The sequence below is a fragment of the Athene cunicularia genome, unplaced genomic scaffold (genome assembly GCF_003259725.1).
Source record: "Athene cunicularia isolate RWA unplaced genomic scaffold, athCun1 SCF_3, whole genome shotgun sequence".
Taxonomy (NCBI): Eukaryota; Metazoa; Chordata; class Aves; order Strigiformes; family Strigidae; genus Athene; species Athene cunicularia.
The window spans coordinates 362,688-388,970 of NW_020799377.1; the positions used below are offsets into that span (position 1 = coordinate 362,688).

The 26,283-nt window shown below is 46.2% G+C and overlaps 2 protein-coding genes across 2 annotated transcripts in view; one reads left to right on the forward strand and one right to left on the reverse strand.

Annotated features, from left to right (window-relative positions):
* The window catches only part of ITIH5 (inter-alpha-trypsin inhibitor heavy chain family member 5), a 56,028-nt gene extending 51,221 nt beyond the window's left edge, over nt 1-4,807 (forward strand). The window contains exon 15 of the mRNA XM_026867361.1: nt 4,797-4,807. The gene's annotated coding sequence lies outside the window, so the exon portion shown is untranslated. The remainder of the gene's footprint in view (nt 1-4,796) is intronic.
* LOC113490777 (store-operated calcium entry regulator STIMATE-like) lies at nt 1-26,283 on the reverse strand. The gene is given in 10 exon segments (XM_026867351.1): nt 1-448; nt 998-1,085; nt 1,087-1,196; nt 6,956-7,072; nt 7,666-7,749; nt 8,874-8,986; nt 18,795-18,916; nt 20,891-20,986; nt 21,877-21,925; nt 26,235-26,283. Coding segments are annotated over 10 exon segments (942 nt in total). The 3' UTR covers nt 1-334.

Sequence of the window (26,283 nt, forward strand, 5' to 3'; positions counted from 1 at the left end):
GCAGACAATCTTGATTTCAGTCTCTAGCCTTGACAAAATTTATACCCAGCTGGCCAGCCAGGGGAAGTACATATCCATACCCCTAACCTCAACGTGCCTGCATGTGTACAGGTTAGGGTCAGACAGGTAGAGCAGATACTGCTCAAGCCTGTACAGGATGCACAGACACCATTCCCAAAGAGACAAATGCAGAAGGACACGTCTAGATGAGGCAGGCGAAGGGATCTCCACAGATCCATAGGGATCAACGGGTATTCCCCACCCTGCCCTTCCTCGGCCAGCTCAAGGATCACAGTGTTACTTCCCTTCCTCCACCTCCCTTGTCCTGGTGCTGTCAGATAACCACTTGGTAGCTGGGCTGCTTCATCTTCTGGTTTGTTCCCTGAAGTCCTGAAATATCTTGGTCGCTTTCAGACTGATCAAAATCCATGTCTGGAGAGAGTAACACCTAGAAAGGAGAACAGACAAATGCTGATGGAGCAGAAGTCCTCAGCTCTTCTTGTTACCACTAGAGACCCTAGAGAGGTCTGCTGCAAGATCTATTCCTCTCTGGCAGATGGAAAAGGTCTCAAGGTCAGTTTGAGCATCTCTCCAACAGCAGCCAGACAGATTTGGGTACAGACACCACAGGGTGTGTGTCCCCCCCCCTGCTTCAAGAGCAGAACAGGCAGCTAAAAGCTGTTCTCCACAGGCCAGGACTCACACATGGACATGCACATTCAGGCCAGGCTTCAGCCTCAGTGGAGACGTACAAAAACTAGGCCACATATTTTGCAAACAGCTGTACCAAATGTAGACCTTTTCCCAGGCCCCCAGCTACTTGCTATCTCCAGGACTCACCCAGGAGAGCAAGCAGAGCTACAGAGTTAGCTTCAGCTACGGCCAGCAAGCTCAGGAGTGGTGTCCTAGCCTGATAGCATCTTATTTCCACCCGGCACAGCAGCTCCTGGCTCAGTTTGAATTGTTGGAGCCAAAACAGAGCACTGACACCTCTCACCGGTACCTCTCTGGGTAAGAAAGCCCACAGCTTTGCTGCACGATCAAAAGGCTGCCCATTGCCTCCAGGAACACCTACGCTTTCAGCAGCTAACTTCAGACTTGAAGCTACCAACAGGCTGTTTTGATCTAACTGGCTGCCACCGGCCTGGAGCATTTGTTGATAGAGCCACATGAGAGACATCCTCCAGCCACATCATCTGGAAGAAGAAAAAGGCCGGATTTTACTCAGGCTATGGCTGCACTGACTGCAGAAGAGCTGAAATCCAACACCAACAGGCCAGATGGATGAGTAGTTTGTATGGCCTGACAAGAGTGTTTGCTCAACCCCATCTTACACTTTCTTCTTAACTCAAACCACCAGTTTTGGGCAAGAGAAGCCTTACCCTCATTAGCCCTGCCAGCAGCTGGCTCTCAGCACAGCCAGCCCTTGTGCTATGGCTTATGTCACACGCAGCAGTACTTGGGACCTCAGTCAAGTCATGAGATTCTGGTAACACTGGTCACATCATCAGAAGCCTGGCCAGGTCCTTGGCATCTCAGCGCCCAACTCTGAGGGTCACAAGCCTAACAGCACAAAGGCTGAGCAATACCAGCAAGCCCTCCCCCTCTCTTCCACTTGCCCACCACAGAACTCGAAGAGCATCATTATTTCATGACTGATTCAGGGACAAGCGGCAGGTCCCACAACCACCCCACAAACATAGCTTCCTCCAGTAAGGCAGTGTAGATCTTTCACCCAAACCTCAGCCCCATTTCACCACACTTTGCTTCAACGACTGAACCAATGCACTATGAAGCCTCCCTGTACCCAACTCACAGCAGCCTCCCAGCTCAAAGGCACAAAAGTCAAGGGACAGTACACAGGCTTTCAACCAGGTACATTCACCAGCAGCATCCCCAACAGCTCGGCCAGTCCTGGAGCTTGGGCAAAACCAGAAGCATGGGGGAATTAATCTTATTCATGGCTATCTCTGGGCACAGTTGTGAATTAACATGCCCTCCACTTGTTAGCATTAGGCAGCAGCATGGGGCTAGTCGCCACAGCAACAAGACAACTAAACATGAAAAACAAACTGCAATGAGTCAACGGCTTCAAAGGAGCCGAAGAGCCACAGGGGAAGATTTCCTCCCCACCCTCATGCACACTCCAGCCCCTCCATCTGATGTTATCTTCACAGTAGCATGTTAGACAAAGGATAGCAGTAGATCAGATTAACCTCTCTTGTCTCCCCACTCCATTGGTCTCAAGGAAATTTTTTTTGTTCAAGAAATGCACTGGAAAGTTTCCATATCTTTCAAGTGAAGACTTCCTCTGTTTATCTTATTAATACTGTGATGCTGTTGAACCTGAAAATGAGTGGATAATTAGTCACACATGGCATTACGAACTCACTGAACTCTGACAGGCTGCAGCAGGCTAGTTTTGGGGTCTAAAAAATTGGTAATTTCCGTGAGTTTCAGCTGCAAACTCAACTCCCATTGCAGCAAAGCATGCTGGCTGAGCAGGCACTAAACACTGTGCATCCAGACCCATTCAGGCTGATATCTGCCCACCATACAACCTGTATGAAGCCGCCTGAGCCAACAGTTCCCCAGCAACCTTTTCACAGTTCCTCAGGGAGCTTCATCATGAGACAGCACCTCATCACTACAACAGTCATGGGATGTTCCCTCAAATATGGTTTTTCAAGCCAAACTCCAGTTGGGGAGTTTTCAGCACAATTTGGACAAGGCACTTCCCCTGCAGATGCATCCAGGTCAAGATCACAGCAGGTCGGTGGTACAGCTGGGAATGGACCACAGTCTTCCAGTCCCAGGACAATGTGCTACTGTCTCGCTCAGCAGTCCTCAAATACTTCATGCATCCCTCCTTGCACTGGGAGGCCAGCAGCTTGCAAAACAACATGGGTCACGCTACCAAAACAGGACCGCCCGTGTGCTCTGCCAAACCCTCCAGTCTGGGGAAGAGCCTGCCTACTGGTTTGGTACTCCACCCAAGCAGAGCCTTCAGATAACCAAGCCCTCTCCGTAACACTTAGTTCTCATCTGTCTGTGCAATCTCTATAACACGGATTGTAAAACAAAGGAGGTCTGGAGCCATTTCCCTGCCTAGCTATGAAAACCTGTTTGCCTAAAACTCCACCAGCTTGGTGTAGAGGCAGGAACCATCCCACTGTCCCTCCTGCATCTGAGCTTCAATGAGTTCCCATGAATCAGTAGGGCTGACAGGTGGGGAAGTCTCCTTCCAGAGACACCTCTATGCCCACCTTCATTTAGCTTCCCTGTAAGGATCAGACACCTTAGTTCACCCTGAGCTATTTGATAATATTTAATAATATTTAATAGCTCAGTTAAGCTTGCTCTTGCGGTATTCTTCAATACTTAAAAGCAAGCAGCATAGATACTGGCATTCACCAGCATCTTCAGTCTAGGGATTTGCCAACAGTCACAGCTTCTGTGAAGGGAATGGGGATAGGTGCTGAACTCCATGCTGACCAAAGGCAGGTCCCCATTTCGCTTTCCTCCCAACCTTTAACTAGCCTTTAGTTTCACTCTAATGGTTCTCACAAGTACCACTGGTCTTAGACTGAATTTTGCTTTAAGGCTCTTCTCTGAAAAATCTAAGCCTTCAGAAAAGGAGCAGAAAGTCACATACCACCCTTGGGGAAAGAAATAGAAACAAGTTCAAAAAAAGATAAATAAAACATTGTAAAAACTGAGTTGTTTTCCTGAGTGGAGGAAACAAAGAAATCACTGATAAGATCTAAAGTTTATTGGCACTTGCAAGGGCAAGGGAAAAGAGATTCAGGTCAAGGGCAGGACACATCAAAAGCAGCAATAAGGGCCATGCAGATGAACACTTTTCCCCAACCTGAACAGCACTGGATTCAGACTGGCTCTTTTGAGAGATCTCTTTCCATCCCATGAGAGGGCAAAAAAAAAAATGAGCAAAGATTTACCAAGGCAGGGCACAAGTCTGAAACAAAAGAAAGCTTTAAGACTGACTTGAAAGGAATGGTGAAATTCTTCCTGCTATAAGAGTGAGTTGTCCCTTTCTGAGTTTCGGTGTAAAAAAGTTCAGCAGTTGCTCCATTACAAGCAAGAGCCCATTGTCACATCTGTGGGTCACCAGAAGAGCTTTAAAGCCCATAAGAGATTGACAGTTCTTTGGTCCGTGCTGCATCCATGAAGTCAGTGACACCAGTGACAGGATTGCTGCTTGCTGGGCTTCTCCTTGCTACGCAGCTGGCCTACCAACCCAAGGTCAAAGCTGCATTTTCCTGCTATCCCTATAGAAAATACTGAGTGTGGGTTTTTAACAGGTTAACACCAGCCCGCCCTTTCCATTCTCCTTCCTCTCTCCCCTTCCTTTTCCAAACACAAACTGCTAGTTCGAGTGAAAATAATGACACTCTCTACTGGCAAGATAGGCAGAGGGTTGAAATTCAAGAAGGCAGCATGATGGGGAGCTGTTGGCGCCTGCTGCTAGACAGCCCTGATGAACCCTGATAAACTGCAGGACACATTAGCCTCAGCCAGCTCTGCCCTGTACAGAGATGCTTCTCAGTCTCCCTCTCTCCTTCTCCGTGGGGCAGCAGGGAAGGAAGAAATTCCCCCACTTGAACAGGTTATTAGCAGAAAAGAGACCAGCAAACCTTGATTTTCGGTTTTTAAGCCCAAATTCCAACCAATCTAACTGTAAGGTCCAGCCAGCCAACATAATCTTTAATTCATAACCCAAAAAGTTGACACATGAAGCAGGAGCCTATGGCTGTACCTCAAGGTCCAGTGCCAAGAAACAGAGTTGGAAAAGCAGGTCACCCGTTTCTGTATTTCTTCATTACCTGCTTTTTGTGCCCAAACTATTTGTTGGGCCAGAAGCACAGGAACTTGTCTGAGCAGCAAGAAGGTAGTCCCCATAGACTGCTCTAGGTACAAGCCAGTCCCCTTGGTAGCTCCACTGCAGTAATGGATCAGAGGGTTTCAAGGTGGACAGATGACCTGCACGTTGAAGGTCTCAGCAAAAATTCGTCTGAGGAAAAGTCAAGTACTTGGAAGACAGAAGCAGCTTTTGACAACAAGAGTCAGACTCTGGGAGTCCAGTTTCCATCACTTGAAACAACCTGTCTAGTGGAGCTACCAGAAGAGCCTTTCCTAGCTTCTGGAGATTAACAGATATCTTCCCCTCAAATTATCCAAAACCGAGCTAGAGGCCACAAAACACTTGCCCCACCTTCAGTGGAGCAAGGCAGAGGATCAGCTCCATTTTCAGAGAAAACTATTAACTGTAATACCATCTGTGTATCCACAGCAGCAAGCCATCTAGAGATGCTCCAAATTTAGGTTTGAAAGGCTGAAAAGGAGATTGGTGTTTCAACTAGAGATGCCACCTCCTCACCCTTGTTTCTGAGCTAGTATAATTTTAACCAATCTTAAGCCTCCAGGAACTTGCCAGCAGTAAGGCAGATCTTCACCACCACTTTTACATTTGGAGCAGACCTCCAACCTCCCTCTTTCAAGGAAGTACCAGTCTTGAACATCAGTCACCTCTAAGAAGCCAAGACTGTGCCATACCCAGGAAGACATTCATGTCCAGAGTTAATCCACCTCCATGTCCTACGTGTGAGTTCTTGGCTTCAATGAACACCTATAGAAACATACTGGTACTGCCCAGCTCAGATCTCTCTTCCCTCCTCTCTCCAAAACAATCAAAGATTTCTTGAGAGTGCCCTCACCACACACGCCACTCAGAAAACTCCCTGAGGCACACTGTTCACACGTTTCTAGTGATCTTGCCAAACTACAGCTGTTTATCTGGAAGCTGGGCCAGGAGGGGTGACTCACTTGTCTCAGCAGCTGCTCACATCTGCCTGCCCGTTCTGCCAGAGGGAGGATGCCTCCAACACCGCATCCCCATGAGCAGCAGCTGCTTCCCCACTGCACCCTTGAGCCGTGGAAGCCATTGCTGTCGTGTGGACTGCCAAGCACACCGTTAAACCCTATCGCCTCTGTGTGCGCTGCAATGTCATCAGTAGCTGGCCATCCCACCCATCAGGAAAAAAAAAACCCAAACGGTGTTACTCTTTATAAAAGAGCCCTCAGAAAGCAAGGGCTATTTCTGTTCATCCTGAATTCCTCAGCAGAAGCTACTCCAGGAGACAGCCTGCGACTGCCAGAAGCTATCTTATCTCAGCCAGTCTCGCCAGCGAACTGCGGGATATCAGCAGTTGTACACAGAGCGCTTTGAAACAGGGTCTGGGTGCCAGGGGAAGGAAGGGAATTCAACCCAGCGACTCAGGTTGTGGTCTCTGCCCAAAAGCAGATGAAAAACACAGACACCACCAGCCCAGCAAACCACATATCATTAACAAAAAGTCTGCTGGGACTGGAGCACTTCCTCCCCTCTGTAACTTTTAAGTGTCAAGCTCTGACTAGACAAAAACAGCTTCCTACAGCTAAGAAACCATCATCTGGCTGAAAAAAATACCAAACACTGGCAAAAATAGGATTCCCAGCTAGGCCTTCACCTCTAAAATTACAATAAAGAAAGCAAGCTCTTCTAAGCTAAGATTAATTACAATTAAAAATGGGAAATTTGAAAGAGACAGTGCAGAGGTACCCACCATCTTCAGCCTGCCACTGCAACAAGCCCACACAGGTTAGAGCAAAAGCTAGCTCATCCCTCACAAGATACTGCCATCATTTAGGGCAATATTTTAGCAACACTTTGTGGGTTGTAATATTTCTCTTTGTTAGACCAGACCAGATCATTCCAGAAAACACTCCTCAATCTCAGCTACAAGCACGGAAAGTCAGTTTGACTTAGCAGGGTCACCAATCACACACACAAAGCATGACCCGAGGTCTAGGCAATGTTGCATGATGGTGGTGAAGCACACAGACCATGCCACAAGCTTGCAGTGTGGTCTGAAACACAGGGCATCCATGGTCTTACCTGAGATTCCTCTGTCCTCCTAGCCCGAGGAGCTTCTATGGATCCACTGATGTCCAGAGTGTCCTTCTGCTTATATTTCCTCATGATCAAGCTGTCCACAACCCAGAACATAATGGCCTTGGGGAGAAAGAAGTTGCATGAATAGATCACAGAGACCAAAATACAAAGTCATTCAATCACAGCTATTTCTTCTTCTTTTGGTTTCTCCAGATGTCCAGCCTTTGATTAACCTGATTTAATATCTAAATTAACCCTGCATTATGTGTGTCCATGGGAACTGGAGGAGTCAAATTCCTGACTCCCTTTCTCACATAAAACCTATTGATTCTGTAGTTGCTGGAGACCCAGTGAAGAGAAAAAAAAAAATTAAAAAAAATCCATCCTATAGGAACTTAAAGGGCTTTGGGGCATTCCCATGCCTGTAGCTTGCTGCTGAGATGCAGCCCTCAGCTAATGAACACCAGTTTTCTTCAAAGTCAGCCACCCAGAAGCTTGGACAAGGGAGTGGGAATTAGGAACAGAAACTGTGGCGGGGTAGCAGTGACATATTTGCCTATTCATGACAAATATTTCTTTCCAGTCCCCTCCACTGTGTCCCAGCCACTTTGATTACTGACGGCTGCCCAAGCCACTTCCCATAGATGCTCCCCATGGGAGTGGACCATGACTTCCAAACCACCCCACCCAGTGCCTGCAGAAGCACCACTTACATTGACTATAAAAGGCACAACAAGCATCACCAGGACAAGCTCCAGTTGGGGGTCTGGGATGTAACCCAGGAGGATCTGCTGAAGCTGCAGAGGAAAAAGCATTCAGAAGCATTATTTGAACAGCTCTGTTGTGAGATCTTTGCTGCAAACTGGTTGCCTTCCTACAATAGCAGTCTCTTAGGCAGGGCTCTGCAGCCTTTGTTTTAGGCCAGCTCTTAGAAAGATTACATGAGCTATTCCTTTAGCCCAGCTGCCAAACACAGAATTTTGTACAGATCAAGACGTAAGTACTGTTAGTCTTTCAGTTTAACTACCCGTGACAACTGGTAGGACTTGCCTTGGCTCCTTGGAGCCTAGCTGGAAAATAAGGACACCAGCCATGTGTGAAAAGTGTGGAGAGGAATCCAGCAGCATCTCTGGATCTAGCAGTGTGTGCTGCTGAACAACACGTTCATGTCCAAGTCAGCACTGTTGGCTACTGCTTTAGAAGGACAAGCCCTTAACGGGAACAGATAAGTGCTCCCAGATTGCTGTAAATAACTCCTCAGTCAAGTCACATCCCCCCCGTGAGGTACCAGGCACTACGTGGAAATTCACTCAATACTGAAGTTACCCATCAACATCCAGAATTAGTTTTTATACCCATCACATCTACCTGCCACCAGGTATGTGGTTACAACTGCCACAGGTTTTTTATATTTTTTTTTTTAAAAAAACAGAGAAACTCATGATCAACACAATTACCGTTGCATGAGCTACCATACAGAAGCAGTTGGGGGTGGGGTGAAAAGACAGTATACTACTGGGATAGTTTTTCTAAATTAACCTCTAAAAGTCCCCCTAGTTTAGGCATGCAATCGCAAAACACCAACATGAACTGACTTGACAAGACAATGTAGAAATCCTCTAGCAGAACTCAAGTAGCTCAGCTGCCAGTCCAGCCCATTTTATCCTTCCAAGGATGAAAAAGAAAATTTAAAAAGCATCTTATTCCACTAACGTTTGACTAGCAAGAGAATGTACTGAAAGCCAAACTGTTATGAAAGTCATGTTTCCCCAAACTTAAAGTAATAGCAAATGATTACAGAGAGATGTCAACAAGTCATAGGGATTAAAGACCTGTGATGATGGGGACCACTAATAAAGCAAAGCTGACAAGAAACAAGCCACAAAAACTGTGGCTAGAAAAATACAGCTCAGAAGCTTACCTTTGTCCAACCAGGGATAAGCAGGACAAGACTAATCACAGTCTTCTCAAAAACCATTATCAGTAAGTAGAGGATACACTGGCCAATCCAGGCAGCAGCTTGTGGAGGGTCACCTGGGAAAAAAAGCATATTAAATCTGAGACAGAAGACAGGAGGAGACAGTCTCGCAGAAAAGTTGCCTCATGCTTAATACCTGAGCTGGTTAGAGGGACAGGGAAAATGTCTCACTGCAAAGCTTGCAATATGGAAACAAATATTCAATACCAAACTTAAAGTCAGTGGAGAGATTGTCTGTCTGTAGTTGTATGAGCACATGCCTGGGATAGAAAGGTCTGGGGTGCCTGTTGGGTCTACAAGTCATTACTCCATCAAAGACCAAGATGTACCAAGATCTAATCTCAAATCTTCCCAGTTTAAAAAGAAAGAATAAATCTGACTTGTACTAGAGAAAAAATTAGCAGACTCGCACCCCTTACTATTTGCAGCTCATTTTGCATCTTTGCAAACTGATGCAGAAAAATAAGCAGAAAAGCAAAAAAAAAAAACCACCCCACTTCCATTTGTGCAGACCAAATATCAGGGCAGCTGTTTTTCATATTGCAGTTGTGCTTTCGAATTCAACTTGACTATAAGCAAGAGAGCTCTCCCTTATGAGACACCACATACACCACTACCACCACCAGCCTTTTGTTCTACAAGCTGGTTATCTTTTTGGACTCCTTTTAGTGTAGATTCCAAAATGGAGATGGCAATTAGCCAGACCTCTGATTGATTTGAAGGGCAAGTAAGTAACAAAGGAATTTCAGATGTGACTCAAAGAGCTCCACCTACCTCCCAGATGCTAATGTTGGCTGTATTCATCTCCCTCCTGCCCTGCTCTCCCATTCCACCAACCTGCCTCCAAAATCCACCAAGGGGAGAAAGCCACCACCAAAAATCTTCTTGCATCTCCTTCCCCACTGCCTGTCCTTTCTAGATCAACTGCTTTGCTGGAGCAAGATCTACAAATGTCCCACAAGGAAGGCAGGCAGCTTCAGTAAGAAGGGAGACAAACAGCTCTGGATCTTCCTAAAGACCTGAAATTCCCCATGTTTATCCAGAAAGCCCAGCACCTGCAAACACTCCTGGGCTCTCAAGGGCCACATCTCAGCAGTATCATGACTGCCTAATGGAAAAGTCAGTCCTGGTAACTCTAAGACAAACAGATCAACTTCTATGAATTTTGGTTTGGATAACAAGAATAGTCTCCTCCACTTGGGGAAGAGGATGAACACAGCCTTGGAGATGCATTTTTCCCTTCAGCCTCCAATGATCATTGCCAGTACCCACCCCACGGTACCGAGCTACTTTGAGCTGGATGGATAGAGGGGTTTGAGGGCAGGAAGCCCTGCTTGCCAAAGGGTACAAGTATCCCCTCTCCTCACAGTACAGACCACTAAACTCCTCCTTAGAGAAGGCTCTGAAGTGCAGAAACCTCAGCATCCTACTGCAATGATTCCTTACAAGCAGGTGTTGCTTTGGGGCATCAGTTATTCTGTTTGCCCCTTGTCCAGTACCTTTTTGTCAAGGTACTAGAGATCTAATTTCTCTTCACTTTGGCAAACCTAGAAAGGGTTGCAGAGATGGGTCCCCTCCGCCTTCCCCCCACCCTTCCAGTGGGTAGGAGCCTCACAGGAGTAGCTCACAGAATCTTGGCTGCTTTGACCAGAACAGCAGACTCATAGTCCTTCCTGAATTAAAGCTAATCTCAATTGAAAATCCCAAAACAAGACACTGCTGGACTGACCCTCCTCTATACAAAGACTAGGCATACTCTGCACTCTCCTCTATAAAAAAAAAACCAAAACCAAACCAAACCAACCAAACAAACAAACAAATAACACACAAAAAAAAACCCAAAACCAACACACCACAAAAAACAGTCATTGAAGACATCACCTGAAATTTGCTTCCTGCCAAGCCTTACCCACCCAGGTGCCAGCAAGAGTCTGAAAATACCTGGTCACCAATTTCAATACAAGAAGCATAAGCTTTCAGTCCTAAAGGGAATTAATTTTTTTTTTTTTTTTGCTGATATAGTGAAGAGCTGGTTATACGATACTTGCTGTCTGAGCCAGAGACAGGGGCTCCATTGCTCCAGGTTTTAAAGCAATTCACTCAAAAAGAATCAATGCTGATTAAATATGAATGTTTCCAGTGGGGTACTTACCAAGTAATAAGTAAAAGCATATTTGCATTGTTAACAACGATAATGGTACCATATCTATTACATGTGCTTGCTTCAGCCCTCTGTAAGCACCCTGCCAGCTGGTTATCATCTTCCCAGGCTCATCAGAATATCTCAGGTCTGCAAAACTGAGCTACAGTATCTGTCTTAGGAAAGCTGCAGCATTTCCTCTTACCACTTGAATATAAAGATAACCCCTGGCAACACTTGTTTCCAGCATCATCGGGCCAGAATTTGGAATTGCATCTGTGCAAGAGAACTCAACCCACCGTGAGATGCCAGCGCTCCACACGCTGTCGGGAGGCAGCGGGCTGGGAGCTCTGCCCCACTTCTCTCAGCACAAGGCTAGAGACGTGGCAGGGGAAGGCAACGCCAGCAGTTTGCAAAAGCCCATTTATCCAAACCACTACGCAAACCTGTGACCATGAGACCAGCAGTGCATACTGGGATTTAGCAAGAGCTGGTATCCAACCAAGCCAGGATCTAGAGGGATCCGCTTCCCAGCAAGGGCACCACAGGTTTGCGTGTATATTTGTCCTTCTTCTGTCATTTGTTAGCAACGCACCAAAACATTAGCTGTAGGTTTGCAATGAGGCAAAGTAAAGGCATCCAGCTAGCATCTCCATGCCAGAGACATCCAAGGGATCACCTTGCGTCCCAGCTTTTTAATTACTCAAGCCCTGATTGAGAAGGAAGCAAAGAGAAGGAAGGACCGGGAGGCCAAGGGTGCAGAGAGGCTGCTGAGCTGGGAGGACAGCAAGCAGAAAACAAGACCAGCATGTAGCTGCCCAGAGGGAGGGAAGGAAGAGGGAGCCAGGAAGGTTATGTGCAAGTGCAACCAGCAGAGCCTGCAGAGGATTTCAGAAAGCACACGTCTCCACTTCCTGGCAGGCAACAGCTTAATGGGTGGTCTGTGGAGGAGACGGGAGCAGTGTTATAGGCAGCTGGCAGTTCCAGGCCAGTGGCAGAGAGGCTCTGATCCTCCCAAAGCATGGACAGCCTCTCCTGATAGACTCAGGTACCGAGTTGTCTTGGGCACAGGTTAGGTATAGTGGGGCTTTTCTGCCCCATACCCCAAGACTGACCAATTCTACACCCCCCCAGATTACTAACACCTATCAGGGCTCCAAGTACAAACAAAACAGGAAACAAACATATCCATCGTGTCCTTCCTGCATTTGAACTCTTTCCCTTTTGCTCTGTGTTGTCAGCTGTGCTCGTTCCCCCACGGGAAGACAGGACTAACAGCCGCAGCACCCTTTGTAAATCATCTCTTCTGTGCTCCAGTCGTGATAATACTTGTGGAACACTTCCCTCTGTCACCTCAGCTTGCCCAAAAAGCAGCAGCAAGCTTGAGATCTCTCCCAGATACCTGCCCCCTCATGCCCTTTTGTGAATAGGAGGTCACTGCCATTCATCATCACAAACCCTGGGCTGTGCACTAGACAGCCCCAGCCAGATTTTGGCTAACCAGGCTGATACACAGACACTAGAAAAGATGATTTGCTGCTTAACCCACCCTAGGCATGGATGTGCCCACATCTCCAAGGCTAACAGCTCCTCACCCAAAAAAATATTCCCTTCACTTTCAGTTCACAGTTCAAACTGCTCTTGAGTTTTCTTGAGGTCTGTCAACCTTTGGAAAGTCTTTTCTCCCTTTGCTAGAGAGAAGTTTTTACTGTGCAACTGCAAGATCCTACCTAGGGAACCCCAATTCTCCAAGAGCAGAGGTCTGCCCCAGTTCAGCCAGCTTCGCTGGGTAAGGTACAGGGCATGTGGAAGTGGTACAAGCAAGCCTGCACTGCCAAGCAGGACAGACCTGCCCCCCTTACTACCCACATCTCACCTTTTCAAAGGTGACTCCATCACAGCATGGAGCTTCAAATACTTGTATTTCTCACTGTGGTCTTCTCTGCATCATCTACAGACAGTGCTGTGAAATCTCCTCCACTTAGAGGGATATCAGCACCTCTTACATGTCCAGGGTAGACAGTGGAAGCATATGGAAAGAGCCCCATAGACCTACGCAGAGACCAGGCATGGCCATCTGCTCTATCACCTCAAGCAGCTCAAAACTGCTACTGTTTTCAAGCTCTTCCTCCTCCTTTTCCATTTGGAGCTTTGTTTACAGACTATGGAATGAGATGCTTCTATGCAGGAATCCATCCTGGAGCACAGAATTAGGACTTCATTTTCCACCCCCTGACAGGAAGATCCGAGGGTCTCCACCGTTAACTTTTTACTGCATCTTTGTCTCTCAAGAACAGGAGGCTGCTCAGTACCAAAAATAAGTCAGGATATAGATGAAAGTGAAACAACAGTATGGCCCACGGGGCTGTAAGGATGACTTCAGCTATAAATACAGAGTGGCTCATCTCCTCTTCACCAAGGAGCTCAGCTGGCTGCTCTTCACCTCAGCAGGTTCGAAGTCATCCAAGGACCGCTGATCCACCTCAGAGTGGCCATCATCCAAGTTTAACTCACCAGTAATTCATCTAACTCCGACCAATGCCAGTAACATACAAGTCACCATCTTTTGGCATCTCATTGGGTAAGAGGGAGCCTTTGGTGTGGTACCTGAACAAGCCCGTAAGTCATTGGCCACATTCCCTCCTTCCACAGTTAGGAAGCAAGGCTGGGTATCTCGATCCCAGCTAACCACACATCTCATTTAGGTGCTGGCTGCTTACAGCAAGATGGTCAGAAGCATCCTCAGATGCAACTATATATCTTTAACGGTCCAACTGCTGTTCAGAGGTGCCCTGGAAATGATTCTTTCGTCAAGTGTTTTCGTTACATAAATCTAGGTGTGTGGCAGAAACAGTCCTGTAGGCATTCAAAATTGCCAGCCAGCAAAAACTAATCTGCTGCCTGAAAGCTAAAAAAACCCCAACCAACAATCTAAACAGATGCCCTCCTCTTGGCTGTGTTCAGAGCTTCCCTTTCCTTGTAGGAGAGTGGAGAGCAGGTCCAAAGGATCTTTGCAGCCTCAACATCACACCTGTTAGGGGATTGCATGTATCATGCTCCCTTTGAACACTTCCAGTTTCTTGTCCCCAGTCCTAGCTGGAAGGTAACACAGGACACATCAGCTCTACACCATGACTCTACCACCAACCTCTCCTTTTAAGCTTAATGAACACCCTTTGCTCAATTTTTCTTATAGACATCTCCTACCCTGATCGAAATAGATATCCTCCTTCACCCCAAAGCTGCATTTGCTGCATGCTGCATTTGGACTTTTCTCCTCCAGCAGCATTGCTGGTTCTCCCCACCATCAGCCAAACTTCCTTGGTGCAGACCTAGGACCACTGGTGTCTGCAGCAACCTCACGCAAACACACATTCTGCTTGTGTGTAGGACCCTCACTGCTCACAGAGCAAAAGCAGCACTGCTTGAGGTATTTGAGTTGTTACCACACAACAGGATGAGTTTTAATCCAGGCTGTCTAAGGTACCAAGCTGTCAGCAGAGCCCACATGTAACTGCCAGGCAGTCTTTTGGGGACTCTGTGCGTGCACTGAGCAGGTAAGAAGAAAAAAAAAAAAAAAGCTTAGCCACAGCCAAACCAGAGGGGTTAAGAAAAAGCAAATATTTGAAAGCACTGCAAGCTGCAATGGGTGACATGGTGGGGATAAAAAAAAAAGGCAGTAGAAACCTCCTAAGAGATATTCAAACAGTACCTCCAAAACCAAGGAATCTACTTATCAGTGTCAAGTATAAAGGAGGGCAAGACATAGTAGGAAGGCATCCGAGTTGCACAGAAGTGCTCACTTGGAAGGTAAGAACAGGTTTTCAGAGACTGGGAACTGACCAGCAATTGCACCGGGTATGGGCAGGGCAGGCTGGCATCAGAGCAGCCAGGTGGGTATAGTGGACATCCCAAGCCCTCTCTGCCATGTAGTTCCCTCATCTGAACTACTAGAGAGCGTACGGCTGGAATTAGTCCCCGGTTTGCAGCATCACACCACCGCCTTGCGTCTTTGGTCCCTGGAGATGCTGCTGTTGCACTGCAGCAAGCACTGCTGCCATCAGGCAGATCCAGGAAGGTTCAGAGGCTTGCACTCCTGCTCAGAGCAGGACACTTGACCACACACTTCACCCTTTGAGGATGATCCTCACTCCTCTCCTTGCTTTTTCTCCCCAGCCCTGGAGATGGAAAAGCTAGGCATGCTGAAGACAGGACAGCCCCTCAGGTTAGAGCTATTTTCAGCAGTAAATGACTCAAGCATTAGCAGCCAGCTCCCTTAGCTGCCTCAGGACTTGGGGATATTTGTTATGGAAATGTCATACATCACAACAAGGCCAAAAGCAGCCTACACAGGTCCTCAGTTAAACTCAGCAGCTGGCACAGAGCACATTCTCCTACAACTAAATTTGACCAGCAGAGTTCAACAGGCCACTAAACAGACGCTTAAAAGCCCTCCAAGCAACATGCCTTTCCATTTCCAGACAGTGAATGAGCACAAAGCATCAAACAAACTAGTCAGTGACTGCAACCACAGCCATATAACAAGTCAGCATCTAGATGGGCATCCAGAGAGGCCTTTTCAAGCAAGAACAGCCTCTTTTCCTCCATATTATTTCTTAATGCTCCTCTTCAGGATTTTACTTGCACACTGCCAAAACCATCTCTTAATGCAAATCCAGAGAGTTAACTAAAATAAATACTCTAAAGTAATACTTTAGAATTATTAGACACCACTGAAATGCCAGGATGCTGCAGCCATCCAGGGGTTCCCTCCAGGGAGCTGCTTATTGCCATGGGAACAGGGGAGGGAGGGCTGAAGCAGTTTGGAAGTGGGGCACAAAGCTGAACCAGGCTTCGTCTTCATACCCTGACTCCAGACAGCATCTCCCTTGCTCAGGCTGTAGAGGCCCAGCAGCACCTCCAAGACCTTGGGTATCCACCTCTGAAGTACTTCGAAGCTTAATCTCTGCTTTGCTTTCCTCCCTGCAGAAGTCCCCTACAGGGAGCACCAGCAGACACAGCCTGCTAGAGCTATGGTGCACAGAGCAGTTGTGGAGTTTGTTAGCTTTGAGTATGTGTAAGGCAACCATCATTCTCCAAAGCCTCCTTGAACCAAGGTGAAGAACAAACCTCTCCAATCTTTGATCTTAGGAGCCAAGCCTCTTCAGAAGAGAGAGCTGCCTTTTAAAAATGCACTTTCCTGTGCTCAGAGGCAGTCCAAAGTGTAATCAAAAGCTGCTGAGCAAAGGTGGAGGGACTTAAGCACATGGGAGCCTTTGACTCCACTAGACCAGGTCATTCCTGGCTGCAGCAGTCTTTGGCTAAGAGCTCAGGCACAAGAGAGGCTGATCTCAAAATGGCCATCTCCTGGTTTTTGGAAATATGAAAGTAATTGATTTTTCTAAACAGTTCTGGATGGCTGAATGCTTAAAATAGCAGCGTACATCTAGATGCTTTCCCTTTTCTTTGTTTCTCCATTAGTGCAGCAGTCACACAGGGAGAATCACCTTGGAGACAGGCAATAGCAGAGCAGAGTCCAAACCAGAGAATAACTGCAGAGGTTTATATCACTTGCAGGGATGCAACCAAGTGTTGAAGGGTCAGAAAGGAAGCAGTTGCAACATTATTTTTTGCTTGAAGACCATGCAGGTAGGTGGGTACTGGCTATACTGGACAAAGAAGTAGCTGTTCTTTCCTGGTGGTTGGAGCAATAGCACCCACCACTGTCTGCCACACAGATTTGGTGCTTTTCTGCCCTTCCTCCTCTGCAGGACTGCAAGAAACACTTCTGCTCCTCAGGAGAATTGAGGAAAGCAACAGAAAGTCTGGTACAGCAATTAGACCAGAAAATGAATCATATTCCTGGAGCCTGTATCAAACTGTACAAAGTTTACTAGTGTCTTCCAAACTGTTTTGGAGGTTACCAACACCCACGATGAGGACAGCAGCGTTTTCCTTCCCCAGCCCTACAGCAGGATTGCACTGAACGTGCCACTCAACTCCTACCTAACTTTTCCATTGTCGTCACTCTGGCCAGAGACCTGCACCAACAGCAGTGTTCCGTGGATATTTAATCCCCAATTTAAGAGCTAAATTCAAGCAACAGCAGAAACTTTTTTTTTTTTTAATTAATGAAAGCAAGATTTCCTCAGAGGAGCAAGCTGTTTCTGTAGGCTAAGCCAGCCTTCATGAGAGGCCAGCTATAGCTCAAGGGAAGTTCATCACTGCTCTGCAAGGTTAAGCAAGCTGTCAAGACACTCTTAACATCTCCTTGCTTCTGCTCAACTGCAGACGTGGCATGTGAGGCTGAAGCCTGCCCTGGGATGCCTGTAGTTGGGCTTTGAGTACTTGTTGCTCAAAAGCAGAAAAATGCCAGTCCCTGAACCAAGAATAGCTAGATTTCTCTGCTGTCTCATCTGAATGGCTTTAGCACTCTGTGCTTGGCTCCTCAGCATTTTGAGAAAGACCCATTAGGGAAAAAAAAAAAAAAAGAAGGGATTTCCCACCAAACGCATGCTGTCAGGATGCTGAACCTGCTCGGACCACTGCAGCCTTTAAAGCCACTCTCAGGTTTACCGAGAGCCAACCCTGCCACATCCCATCATGTCAACCCATCTGTTGTCACCTCATTCCCAGTCCGTAGCTGCTTCTGCTGTCTCACAAACCCAACCATCCCCTTCATCCTGTGCCCATTTACACCCACGTACACCTGCTAACCGTGAGCCTGTGTTAAGAGTTCACAAGTCAGTGGGGTCTCCACTGTAATTCCCACTTAGCTCAGTTATCAGACCAGCTACTAAAAATGCAAAGGACACTGCCTTTAGAACAGACTTAATCATTAAGGTCTTAAAGGTGGGAGTGTGATGGGTATGAATAGGTTGTATTTTCTAAAGACTGAATTCACCTTTATATTAGCCATAACGTAATACAAGCAAAGGGTTAATTTTTCCCTTCCCTAAAGCCACAGAGCAGCACTGCTCCAGAAGCTGGCTCTGCTCTTTCTGAAGAGAAGTGCTACCCTCTAGTGGGGCTGGCTGAGAAAGGCTTTTTTTTTTTTTAACTCCATCTCAATGCACAAACTGGAGAGGCCTGATGGACACTCTTAAAATTGCTTGAGTTTTTTGGGGTTTGTTGTTTTTTTGGGTTTTGGGTTTTTGGGTTTTGTTTTTTTTTTTTTTAATTTTTTTATTTGTCTGGTTTTGGTGTGGTTTGTTTTGTTTTGTTTTAAAAAAACAAACAAAAAACCACCAAACAACTCATCTGGCAACATCCCTCGTCCCTCCCCAAGTCAACTGAGAACCCATTTTTGGGGCCAGGCTGTGTCTCCTGCTGATGCCTACTACAGCTCAAATGTAAGGACAACTCCATGTTTTGAACTGAGAGGCTAGGAGGGGAAAAAAAAAAAAAAAAATCTCTAAAAGCAGCCTACAAAAGTCACCACCACCACACCCAAACTTCTTCATTTATCATATGCACATCCTGGGGTATATTATCCACCCAAGGAAATGTTCAGCCTTTCATCACCAACCTGCAACACGCAAGCAAGGCAGTTACCCCCGACCTAGTGATGTCCCACCACGCTCTGTGAGCTCTTTGAAGAGGGGATAACAGAAGCAGGCTGTTTGCATATTTTTATCCCCAAATGGTAGTTTTTGCAGTCATCTTCTCTCCATTCACAGGTGTGAGCAAACAAGCCACCTTTGTGCAGAGCAGCTGACACCTACCATATTCTCCAAAGACCAGGTACATGTACTTCTTACGCTGCACAATCCAGGAGACAACTTTCACACCAAGCCAGATCAGCAGCATCCCCAGCGTGGCATCAAGGATGAAATTAATAAGGTAGCTAAGAGCAGAAGAAAATTCAGGTTTCAGTTGTGTTCTTAAGACTTATTGGAAAACTTTTATTTCAGTATGGGAATCCATAAAAAAAAAAATCCCCAAGATTTAAAAATCCCCACTTAACAGTCCAAGCTCACTTCCTTTTTCTTTTATTGGATTTTCCTATAGCCTTAAAAGCCTGTTCAGCAGAGAAGGGAGCAGGCTCCACCAACTCTCTGGCATTTCTCATTTATTCATATAGCATTAAATACTTCCTGGGCTAGCCCTGCATAAGAGTTACCCAAAAAAGGAGGCTTTTCATTTACAGCATCTTTTATTCTTATCAGCATGAAATCCCAAGTTTCAAGGAAACCGAACCAAACATTTCTGGAATTTCATCCAAGAAAACTTTCTTGGACACAACAGCTGCTCTGCAAAGTGTGCAAGAGAGGTAAAAATTCCATTTTACTGAGTAGCTGCAAGAGGCTCCTACGAGCAGAGACACAGACTGAGACACAGACGGTCTTGGGAGAGGTGATGAGCCCTGGCTCAGCAACAGGCATCCTGGGGTCCCCCAAAGCCTTCAGTTCTGGGTCCCCACTGCAGATCCAGGAGCTGAACTCATCCCTACCAGGAGATTTGGGCTTGATGGGTTTTCTCTGCAGCTTTGAATGTTTAAGCCTCACTGGACAGAGTGCAGAGACCTTCTGGGGATTGCAGGATCCAAGCTCTAATCCAGGGCTTGGTATTTTAATGAACTCCAGAAAAAAAAAAGTATCACTCAGACTATGTTTTCTGGCCAGTTTTCCATTATTGGAATATCTTCTGTTACATCAGGCCAGACTTCTACAGCATGAAGAAAATACCAAGCACAGAGCTACAGGAATGAACATTTCCTTTTCCAGAACTTGACACCACCTCTGAATAAAGTCACTGAAAATATCAATCTGCTTTTGATATCCACTTCGAAAACATGACATTAAGTTCTTCTACATCCAAAAGCTCAGACTAACTTATTACAGTTCCCAGCTGCTGAAATCAGAGTCCTCCAATACAAACGTGAGGCTGACAGCTTATACTGGGTAGGACACGTAGTGTATGAGCCTTAAAGCCCAGGGACAGGGTTGTGGAGTTTTAAGCTGCCTGATTCAGGATGACAAGTCAAGCAGCAACAAGGCAATGTAAAACACACCTTAAGAAAAAAAAAAAAAAAAAAATTGGAGTGCACAGTATAAGCACAAAAGGGTTTCTTTTTAAACAGTGTCTTTTTTAAACAACAATAAATCATTTTAGAGGTTACATTTAGGTCCAAGCTTGTGTCTTTTTAAAGAAACATATGGTGGTGCAGCACTTAAATGAAAAGGAGATGGACCAGGAGGTTTTCAGCAGCATTTTGAAGCCTAGAGGAGTTTCTCAAAACAGGATAAAGTTAATTCTGAGACTATGTTTGTAGCTGCAAAGTGGCTGGTCTGAAGTAAAGGTGGCTCTTCTATATTAAAGTTTGGCTTAGAAAGCCCCCAAATAGAGCTACAGGAATACATGTGGTAGGTGCAACTGAATATCCAAAAAAAAAAAAAAAAAAAAAAAAAAAAAAAAAAAAAATCTTTACATCGTACAAATGCCTTCACCCACATAGTTTGGAAAGCATTCTCAATACTGCTCTAAGAACAACCAAATTGCAAAGCCTGGCGTGCAAACCAGCAGCATATTTAACAGTTACAACTGCATGGGACACCACTGCATTATTTCCTGCAGCTTTTTGACAGTATATTTCAAGGTGCTTTTAATCATCCAAAATGGTTGCACTACTTCACCTCCGTAAGACCAGCAGACTGCAAAGACCAGAAGACAACCCAGAGCCCAAAAATAAGCTCAGCACGGTTTATCCCCACACAGTACTTCAAATGGATCAGCTTCCACCACACAGCACATTTTCCAACAGGCTTGCTTCTTCCTTTTACCTGTGTAGGACACAAATGCAAGCACCTTGTGTACTTACAGAGAGCAAGGGTCCTCTTCAGTGAGATCCGACAGGAAAATATTGGCAAAGTGGATGAAGAGGGCACCTATTGCTTGCTTGGAGGTATCATAAAACCTGGAGAAAAAAAGGCAAAAAGATCTGTGCCCTGGGGCACCAGCAGCCTAGCAGTCACCCAAGTGAAGGCCCTGCATAGGTCTGCTTTCCTCCAAGATGCATTCCTGACACTTAAGAATGATGAAAAAGGGGCAGTCTGGCCAACTCCAAATACATAAAAAACCCCAAAACATTTCATCTTTGTGGTATCTTTTATTAGCAGCTTAGTCTTGCAGATCTGCTGCAGAGTTTTAGCCCGCAGCAAAGAGCAGTTCACCCTCCAGTGCCCAGCCCAGCCTCAGCTTCTCCAACCAGCAGTAGGTGCGGGGAAGGTGTTGAGCTTGTACCCATCCATATGGGATTGAATTCCTGAATTATTTAAGAGGAAGAATCAGACTGACAGGCCTTTATCACCAATGTAAGCTGGTAGCTCCATACTGCCAAGGCAGCCTGACGGTAGGTTGATCCCCAACATACACCCGCCTCTCAGCAGCCCATAAATTCCTTCGTAGAGGGGTTGGAAGCTGCTTTACCCAGCTACCTTACATCAACACACAGCTAAACGCATTGCCTGGTCTAGGCCTGATCGGGATCAGGGGACACCAAAAGAGATTAACTGAATTTAAGACCAACACTTGACCCTGTCTGGGAGACAGCCCATGTGTCAGCAGACCAAAGGCGACCACAACCCTTCAGTTCAACCACCCACAGTAAAAAAAAAAAAAAAAAAAAAAAAAGCGCTTTTCTGGAGGAGCTAGGCGGGGAATTTTACTTCTAGGGAACACCAGCTACTTACATTTAATGACTACATACCATGCAGGTTATTCAGAGGGCCTAGAAGACTGTTAGTATAAGAGGAAAATAATATTATATATACATGGTCTTTTCAAGCTTCAAATTAAAACTCTCACCATATCCTCCAGGGACGCCTCTCTTCCTTTGGTTCCTTAAATCGTTTTACTGCAAAGAAAATTAGATAGGTTACAGAAACCAGCAGAGCTGAACCAATATACGTGTGCAGTCTGCAACTGCAATGCAAATGCAGTTAAAAAGATCTGGAGGACTCTCAGCATTTGTCAGTCTAAAGGTGAGCCAAGCTGAAGGACCTGGCTCCAGACTAACCAGAGACAATGCATGCACCCACAGGTCAGAAGGAGGTGTGTGAGAGGTGGGTGTGTGCTTCTGGCATCCTTCAACAGCAGCATTTTCATGCCATGGGAAGTGACCTAAGTCACTACCTACCAGTCCTAAAAATTCTTTCAAGTGAAACGATATGGCCCAAGAGTCTGTAAGCTTCCGAGTCACAGCAGCACAATAAAGCCATCTCCTCCTCACAGCTAACAGGACAAGAGGACCTTCGAGGAAGCAGGACCTTGCACACACGTCCAGCATAAAGGTACCTACATTTAGTATACTAAGGGTGTACCAACCTCCAAAACCCTGCGAGCTGGCGCAGCTCCAAGCTTGCGCCAGGTAATATTAAAACATTATTTCATTAGACAGCATTTTGCATGCCCACTGGCTACCACTGTAGTCTTGAGACACACGGCTTCAGTATCGGCAACCACATGCCCTGAAAAAAAGATATTTGAAGCAGCTCTTCCTTCCTTGAAAACCTGAGCAACCTGATCTATTTGAAGATGGTCCTGCTCATTGCAGGGAGGTTGGACTAGACAGTCTTTAAAGGTCCTTTTCAATCCAAACCTTCCTATGATTCTTTAAATTAAGTCCCTTTGGCCACAGAGGAATTTGCTCCTTGCAGCCCTTCACATTTGTCCTCCTCTAAAGAATCCTCCGGTGCTGTCCATCACAGCTGCTGATCCAAGCTTTCTCTAGTTACTACCTGGAGATAACAGCAAGTTGGATTTTTACCTAGTTTTGCTCAGCGTGAGGTCTGAGCATTGCAGAAGCACCTCAGAGGGTCCCAGTTAGTTTGCCGCAGAGATCTGATGCTCTCCTTAGGTTCAACCAGCTTTTACACACAGAAATAAAAGCTGCCGATGGAAAAGTACCAAGTACCACGTCCTATGCAGAAGTCATTTTTGATTGTTTTGCTGTCACTCCAGCTAGGAACCCATTTTAGAAAGCACCAGCTACCGGGACAACTCTTTTCCCTTTAAACCCCCAGGCACCAATGCTCTGGAACAAGCAGACCTGGAAGAGGCTTTTCTACTACATTAGATTTATTAATTAGAACCCCAGAAGTAATGGGCATTCAGTGGCACTGTCTTTCTTTGTGGTAAGGTTGCTAACGTCTAGGGCTAGAGACATCACCATTAGAGGGGCCCCAAGCACACTGCTCCAACCCTCAGGCAGACACAGGCTGCTGGAACCACACTCCTCCTCACTGGTGCTAATGGGCTCAAGGGTGGACAAGCAGGCTAAATCTGCCACAATCAGTTCCCAAACACGCTGCCAAGCTTGAACAAGAGTTTAAAATAATGAGCTGCGATACTTTTTTATTATTATTTCCCTAAAAAAAAAAATAAAAAAAAAATAAAAAAAAATCAGTGCATCTTCCCTTAACTCCTGACAGTCCAGTCGGGGATGGAAGCAGAGCAGCTGCTTGGTGGTGCCATCTAGCGAAACCAAGAGCCTGAAAGCAGCAGGACACGAGTATGAATTAAGGTGTGATGTACAAACCTAAGAAACTACCCCAAGAGTACATGCTGTAAGCATTAATCACCAAATTCTTCTATACATCCCAATGATGCTTGATACCGGACAGATCACTGCGATGAGTACGGAAGAGTACACAGACCGCAGAAGCCCAAACAGACCAACAGTTAATCTATTTTATCATCACTAAATCTTCACCCTTGGGAGCCCTGTTAGCCTACTCTGCTCCTTTAAAAAGCAACCAAAAGCCAGGACACACACCATCCCACTTGTGGCAGCTATTCTTTCTTTATTCCCCCCTCCCCAGCTACATGTAACCAGCCACTGCCTTCAAATTTACAATCAAAGGGACTTTTTTTCCACCGCTGACAGTTCTTAGCACCCAGAGCAACTTCAGAATATGAAGACAGGGATACAGAGTGCCACAGATGAAAGCAGGGGCATCACTGCCACACGCTTCTGCCTGCTCTCCAGTGGGGTAAGGAGATGCACTTCTGTAGACACGAGTTTTCTTACTGCCTGTGGAAGGAACCAGGCATGACTAACACCTCTGGTCCATTTTAGATCACTAATACTCTTAAGGCCAGCTGGTGGTAACCAGCTCTTAGTCCTAGATACACATCTTGGTATCCAGATTTACACTCCACCTGCTGTTAAGTCTTTCAGTTAATGAACCTTCAGAGAAGTTAACAGCTTCTTTCCAAGTTAAAAACTGCCCTTGCAGAGCCAGGAACTGATCTAATCCAGGCACACCACAGTAGCTGGTCCCATGGGCATCCCAGAAAATATCCACAGGGAATATGAATGACTCGGGTTATAACCTGGAACAAGCCTTTTTCCTCCCCTGGAAATTCCCCCTCAGTGAGGGAATACACAGCTTTAACAGTACAACTCACACAAAGGCAAAGCCAGCAGGAGGCTCAGTGAAGAAGCACCAAAGCATTAGCTGGATACAGCTGATTTCCCAGTAAAGGGCTCTGTGCTGGTCTGCACCTCGGCAGCAATGAACTGATCTGTTTAGTCCTGCTGTAGCTGAGCCCTCTGCCTGCCAGCTGGAGCCCAGGGGACAGCCTGGGCTCTCTCCCCTGGCAAATGCCTTCCTGGGACAGCCTGGAAGGATGCAGGAACTTCCCTGAAAGGAGCCTCGACATTTCAGAAGTACAACCTTGTACTCCTTTTACCGGCAAGGCGACAAGTGAGATACGAAAAGACAATCCCCCTAACCACAGGACTTCGGTCAGGCACGTGCAGGGTTTTCCATGGCACTCAAATCCACAGAAAACCAGCACTACAACGACCCCATCCACTATTACCGAGTAGCAAAGAGCAGTCATGTCAAGTTACACCAGGCATTGCTGCAGCAGTTTGTGCCCTATGCCTGCCCAGAAAAAAAAACCCGCCTGTTTTCCCTTATCCAGTCAAATCCCACCACTGCACCCCTGCAGCAATGACTTCCATCAGCACAAACAAGATCTGTCACCACCAATGCCCTTCAAAGGGCCATCTGCATTTCACCCACCCACCCACCAGCAACAGACCCATGGGCCAACCAAGCTGTGTGAGTGGCCAGAAGAGTTTAAACCGAACCAAACAATCTTGCTCAGCTCATGATGCAAAGAGCACGATGCTGCAGAGAAGCTGCTGGAAGGGTCTGTGGGCCACCAAGACTGCCAGCTGACCACTAGCCCGACTGCAAGAGCACCAGAGATGATTTTCATTATTGTCTTAATGAGAAGTGACATGTTATGTATCCACAGCCACTCAGGCTAGAAATACAGTAATTCAGTGTGATAAGATGACAAGTAAGAGGTAAGAAGTTAATGGTGTGGTGCCTTGTTGAACACAGCTTGTCATGCCTCATTAGATTTAAGAGAGTTATCCAAGACTGTGTAATTATCAGAGACAGTAAAACAGTTGTATTAAAGATAAAAGCTAGTATTATAGAGAAATAATTAACTGCTTAATAGGGCATTTACTGTGCAGAGCTGCAGCAGGCTGTCTCCAAATTAGACCAGTGAAGATTACCAGGGTTTAAACAGGCAGCAGAGTTGTTCAGCAGCTGTGACCCAGAGGTTAAGGGTGATGCTAAATCCACATAAAAAGTAGCACCAGGTCTTTGAAAATTCCTGGAGCTGATGAAGTCCTCTTTGAAGCAGCACTGCTTCTTTTGTGTTCTGGGAGCACAGTAGGGCTCTGGAGCAATGGGCTGAGCAGCCACTGCGGAGTGTCCCTCCTCTTCCCCAAGCCCTGCAGAGAGCCAAGCCACGGCATGCACAGCCACAGGCTCAGCTGGCTGGGGTTGGAGAAAGCCTGCAGTCTCCTTTGTTCTTCTCAAAACGTGTCTCCACTCACTAGGGACATCTCAGTTTTCCACTGGCTATAGACATGGGTTTGCTACCATGGCTCAGACTGATCAGTCCATCCTTAAGATTTATTTTAGCAATACTCGTACATGCTTATGCACACATGAAGCAGGCATGAAATATATGATATTTAAGTTCTATCACCTGTAGGCAATTAAAAATGTAGTTTAGTCCACACAGAGCTGCACAAGGGAGAGAACCCTTATTCAACTAGATTAAAAATGACACTAGCATGTACTAGGTCCACACCAGAAGACAACAGGCATTTGTCTAAACAACAGTGCTACCAGCCACAGCATTGATTTTAACTCTGCTTCCCTTCTTGTCTTTGTCCAT